The sequence below is a fragment of the Tiliqua scincoides genome, chromosome 4, assembly GCF_035046505.1.
Source record: "Tiliqua scincoides isolate rTilSci1 chromosome 4, rTilSci1.hap2, whole genome shotgun sequence".
Taxonomy (NCBI): domain Eukaryota; kingdom Metazoa; phylum Chordata; class Lepidosauria; order Squamata; family Scincidae; genus Tiliqua; species Tiliqua scincoides.
Genome location: NC_089824.1, coordinates 139,073,086 through 139,078,225, shown reverse-complemented (window position 1 = coordinate 139,078,225; position 5,140 = coordinate 139,073,086). Strand labels below are relative to the sequence as shown.

General features: G+C 45.8%; 1 protein-coding gene across 1 annotated transcript; it reads left to right on the top strand.

Annotated features, from left to right (window-relative positions):
- Positions 1-613: 613 nt before the first annotated feature.
- Positions 614-3,578, top strand: CCN1 (cellular communication network factor 1). The gene is made up of 5 exons (XM_066623651.1): positions 614-880; positions 1,220-1,433; positions 1,806-2,156; positions 2,357-2,559; positions 2,666-3,578. Exons 1-5 carry the CDS (start codon positions 818-820, stop codon positions 2,963-2,965), a joined length of 1,131 nt encoding a protein of 376 aa, XP_066479748.1. The 5' UTR covers positions 614-817; the 3' UTR covers positions 2,966-3,578.
- Positions 3,579-5,140: the final 1,562 nt, after the last annotated feature.

Sequence of the window (5,140 nt, the reverse complement as noted above, 5' to 3'; positions counted from 1 at the left end):
TTTAGTGCCTTGAGACGGAAAAGGCTGAAAATCGCTGCTTGGAGGGGACAAGAGGATTCCCCCTCCCCCCCCCCGCTGGAACGCCTCCAGGCCAGGGAGAGTACTTTCTCTTGCACATGCCCCATTCATAAAAACAAGCCAAGGCGTCGCCATCTGGGTCTGTGCGTGGGGGACACACCCTTGGATTTCAGCACTGGATCAGATCCTTAGGGGGCTCGCTCCTTCCCTCCGAGCGTCACAGGGATGTCCACTACTCAGCCAGCCCACCGGGGCTCTCACTGCTTTCCCAGGCTGCAGAGGGAAGGGGGAGGGGTGGCTCCCCGGACCACTCTCTGCAAGAAGAGGCGTGTGCGCCTCGAGCGCCGCGAGGGTTGTTTCCTTGCTGGCTTCGAGACCCACCAAAGGAAAAAAAAGCGCAACTGAGACAGGGCGGAGCTTGGCCGCCCCCCGCGCCAAGGAAACATTCCGCGGATGCTTTCGAATTCCTGATGCCTGAGAATTCTGGAACGCGCAACGTCAGTGCAGCTGCAGCACGCGGCTGGCGGGCGCGCTATATAAGGAGCGCCCTCGCGGCGCCTCCGCAGACAGCGCAGGGATCCCCCAGGCAGCAGCAGCAGCAGCAGCAGCAGCAGCAGGCGGCAGCTCCCCCTCGCCCTTCCAAGGACCCAGGCGGGGCGCCAGGCTTGCCAGCTCCCTTCCGAAGCCGCCGTCGGGGCACAGGCTCTCCGCGTGGTCTGGCAGGGAATCCTCGAGGCTCTCTCCGCGCCCCGGCTTGAGTTGTGCTGCTGATCAAAGGGAGAGGCGAAGGCGAGCGGAGATGAACACGCAGATCACCAGCTGCCTGCTCCTGGCTCTTGCCCTGCTCCAGCTAGTGACCAGGGTAGGTCTGCGATGGATGGCGCTGCCTGTGATTTCCTCCCTTGCTTGCTTTGGTTTAGAAGATCCCTCATCGGAAAGAATGATTTCCTTAGAAAATGATACACTTGAAGGGTTTGTGTGTGTGTGTGTGTGTGTGTGAGAGAGAGAGAGAGCGAGAGAGCACATGTTGATAGTGCCATAAGGAATTTAGTTCCAACCTGATGGTCAACAGTGATGCATTTTGGGGCTGGATCCCAGGCTCTCTCCCTCCCTCTGCTCTCTGCAGGTTGATTGTTTCCTGCCTTGCCCCACTGTGGCTGTTGGAATCTCACCGTTCCTTTTTCTTCTGCTTCTCCCCCAGGCACTTTCTTCCTGCCCGGCCACTTGCCAGTGTCCCTTGGAAGTCCCCAGATGTGCCCCGGGAGTCGGTCTGGTTCTGGACGGCTGTGGATGCTGTAAAGTCTGCGCTAAACAGCTCAATGAGGACTGCAGCAAGACGCAGCCTTGTGATCACACCAAGGGGTTGGAATGCAATTTCGGCGCCAGCTCAACAGCTCCAAAGGGGATCTGCAGAGGTAAGAAGTGTGTGACTTGGCTCCTTTTAAAGTGTACGTGTGTGTATATATATATCTAATAGAATACCAGTTATTGTAGCGGTGAAGTTTAGTAATTTTCAGTCCATGTATGGTTATGCTTTGTTGTTGGTAGATTGGCAGAAGGGCATATGACTTCAGCAGTCTGGAATGCAATTCACTATGTCTGGGCTGCACTAACAGCGCATAAGGAAAAGTGATTCCTGACTAACTTATTGTTCTAGCCTAGAGCTCTAGGGGATTGTAGGGAACTTTACCATAAATTGAATTTAACAGAACAGAAAAAAAACACCACCCTGCCTTAGCAGACTGAGTTCCACTTATAACTCTGTCTCTTTTTTCCCCCCTTTGCAGCACAGTCAGAAGGGAGACCCTGTGAATACAACTCCAAAATCTACCAGAATGGAGAAAGTTTTCAGCCCAACTGCAAGCACCAGTGCACATGCATCGATGGAGCTGTTGGCTGTATCCCGCTGTGCCCACAAGAACTCTCATTACCTAATTTGGGCTGCCCTAACCCCAGGCTAGTGAAAGTACCTGGCCAGTGCTGTGAAGAATGGGTCTGCGATGACTCCAAGGATGCCTTAGAGGAGCTGGAAGGTTTCTTTGGCAAAGAAGAGTTTGGCCTGGATGCTTCAGAAGGGGAATTAACCAGGAACAATGAGCTAATTGCCATCGTGAAAGGAGGGCTGAAAATGTTGTCAGGTGAGAATATCAGGATTTTTTTGCTCTGTCAGGGATGGGAGGGGATAACTGCTGGAACACCTGTAGCATGGGGATTATTTGTTGAAATATATGTGCAGTATAGTGTGTTTCTATGCATTTTGATCAGAGGAGAAACAAAAAAACTCACAAGTATGAGAAACTTACACCAGGTTCTTTTTTTCCCCTCTTTCTCTCTCCAGTTTTTGAACCTGAGCCACACAGTCACACATTTGAAAATCCAAAGTGCATTGTGCAGACAACATCATGGTCCCAGTGTTCAAAGACTTGTGGAACTGGAGTCTCTACCCGAGTCACCAACGACAATCCTGACTGTAGGCTAGTAAAAGAGACCAGGATATGTGAAGTGAGGCCATGTGGGCAGCCTAGCTATGACTCCTTAAAGGTAAATATAGCATCTACCGTCACATCATGATTTCCAGATTACTCTGAATAGAGAATGATTTTTGCTAGAGCTCTCTTTAATCATGCTGTTCATCTCTTCCTTCCAGAAGGGAAAGAAATGCACCAAGACCAAAAAGTCACAAGCACCAGTGAAGTACACTTATGCGGGATGCTCCAGTGTGAAGAAGTACCGACCTAAGTACTGTGGCTCATGCGTGGACAGCAGATGCTGCACTCCTCAGCAGACCAGGACTGTCAAGATCCGGTTCCGCTGTGACGATGGCGAGACCTTCACTAAGAATGTCATGATGATCCAGTCTTGCAGATGCAACTACAACTGCCCTCATGCGAATGAGGCCTACCCTAATTACAGACTATTCAATGATATCCACAAATTTAGGGACTAAGTTGCAGTGTGTGCAGGCTTGAGAAGGAGGCTTGGTCCAAACCTTTTTTAAAGTAATAGTGGAGAAATGAACTGTGATGGAAGTGGTGCCTTTGCCCATTGGAGGGCAACACTGAGACACAAGAATGCACTGTGCAACTGGATACTAATGCGCAACAGTTTGAGCATACTTAAAGCTTCATAATACTGGAGCAATCTTATTGCTTCATTTTGGAGCACTTTCATGATTACTGATTTCTGTTTGTAACTGATCTGTTTATACATTTGTCCGTCTGTCTGTCTGGTTATGAAAGCCTTCAGTTCTCTGCTGTTCAGCATAACACCACACTTTTGTTGTTCCAGACTCATGTTGGATGTTACATTCCTTCCTAAGGTGGGCACTTTGGGAGTTCTCATCTATGGCAGCTATAGGTACCAGCTATATGCTTCATACCCACAAACAGAAATTGGTTGTTTTTAAAGCTGAATATTTTATTTATCAAAATGTAGCTTTTTTGTTTTGGAGGAAAAAAAATCCCTAATACTGGAATAAGGTGTAAATGATTTAATTTTATATTCAATGAATTAAAAATTTATTTATGAATTAATCATTTAATAAAGAAATATTTACCTAACCCATTCTAGTGATTTAACTTGGTTTTAGACAGCAGGGGCACACAAGCAGTTACTCTTAGAGTGGTCTTAGAAAGCCTTGTCCCATTTACTAGAGAACATCTGCATTTAACTTCATGGCACGTCCAGATAGACACATTCAGGTCTGAAGTGCCACTCTTATTTTTTTTTTTCTGCACTTATCAAAGTACTGATACAAGTGATTTCTTTGTAATGAAGTGCTGAGGAAAAGTAACTCTTGCTTGATAAACAAGACCATGTTAACTGCTGTCCTTAAAACGTATTGTTGTGATGGTTTTGGGCAGTTCTTAATCATTTCAAATCAAAGCCTTATTTTTATTAATTATGCCACCAGACAATTATATTCCCAGCAGATATGGTATTTCCTTAAAATGCACTGTGCTCACTACTCAGCTGAATAGAGTATAGCAGAAAGGCTTGTTAATGCTTACAATGAATACATTTCTTTGTGGGGGGGAAAAAAACACCAAAAAAACAAATGTTTCCTGCAGTCTTCAGGAGGTAGTTTGCTTTCACTAAATTCAAACTTAAATGAGCTTGAAGCGATTACTTGTGTTAATCCTAAATAATACACTGATTAAAAGTAAACATGCTGTTAAAGAGAAGAATGCTAGGAATCTTGCTGCGTTTCCAACTAGCTAACCAACTAGCCTCTCCTTTTTCCTGCCTTTTTTCTTACAATGTAACATTTGTAGACATAAGAAGTTTGGTTATCCAAAGAGTATAGGGAACAGGATTGTCATCAATGAGCAGAAAGAGCTATTAGTCTTTATAATTCACGTACTACAGCTAGCCTACAAGCGCGTCACAATCCTTATAGCATTAAGTCTCATAACAACCCAGCACCAAAACTGATTAGTGTTCCCATGTTACAGTTAGGAAGCTGAGGGGTTGGAGCTGTTTGAAAATTGTGCTATTTATTTTACTCAGAAGTAAGCCCATTCTGAGTCCTATCTTACTCACCAGAAACAAAAACCTATAGTTTTGACTGAATCGAACATTTATTATTGAAATTAAGGAACACTACAGAAAATCTTGAGAATAAACTTGTTTCAGATGACCAACAGCCACAAGTTGACTGCCTTTCAGTGCAATCCTATGCCTGTCTGCTCAGAAGTAAGTATTACTGTAGTCAATGGCGCTTACTCCCAGGAAAGTGTGTATAGGATTGCAGCCTTTACATCTTATCCATGTGAAGGCTCTTTTTTGTGGTAAACTGGCTTTGGAACTCTGAATCTTCAAAAACTCATTGCAAATGTTCCATCAGTAGGTTTGTGGTGAAGTCCGGAGGCCTTTCTTCATTAGCTTAAATAGTTAAAAAAAAAATTAGACAAATTTGGGGGAGGGGCAGATCTATCAGTGGCTATTGGCCATGGCAGCTAAATGAAACCATGTTCAGAGGCAGTTGCCATTCAGCATGCTGAATGGCATACTGGAGACAAGCAACAGAGGGAGGTCATTGCCTGTCTGTCTTGCTTGTGAATTCCCAGGAGCGTCCAGCGTTAGAAACAACATGCTGAGCTGTGGGGCATTCGGGGTCTGA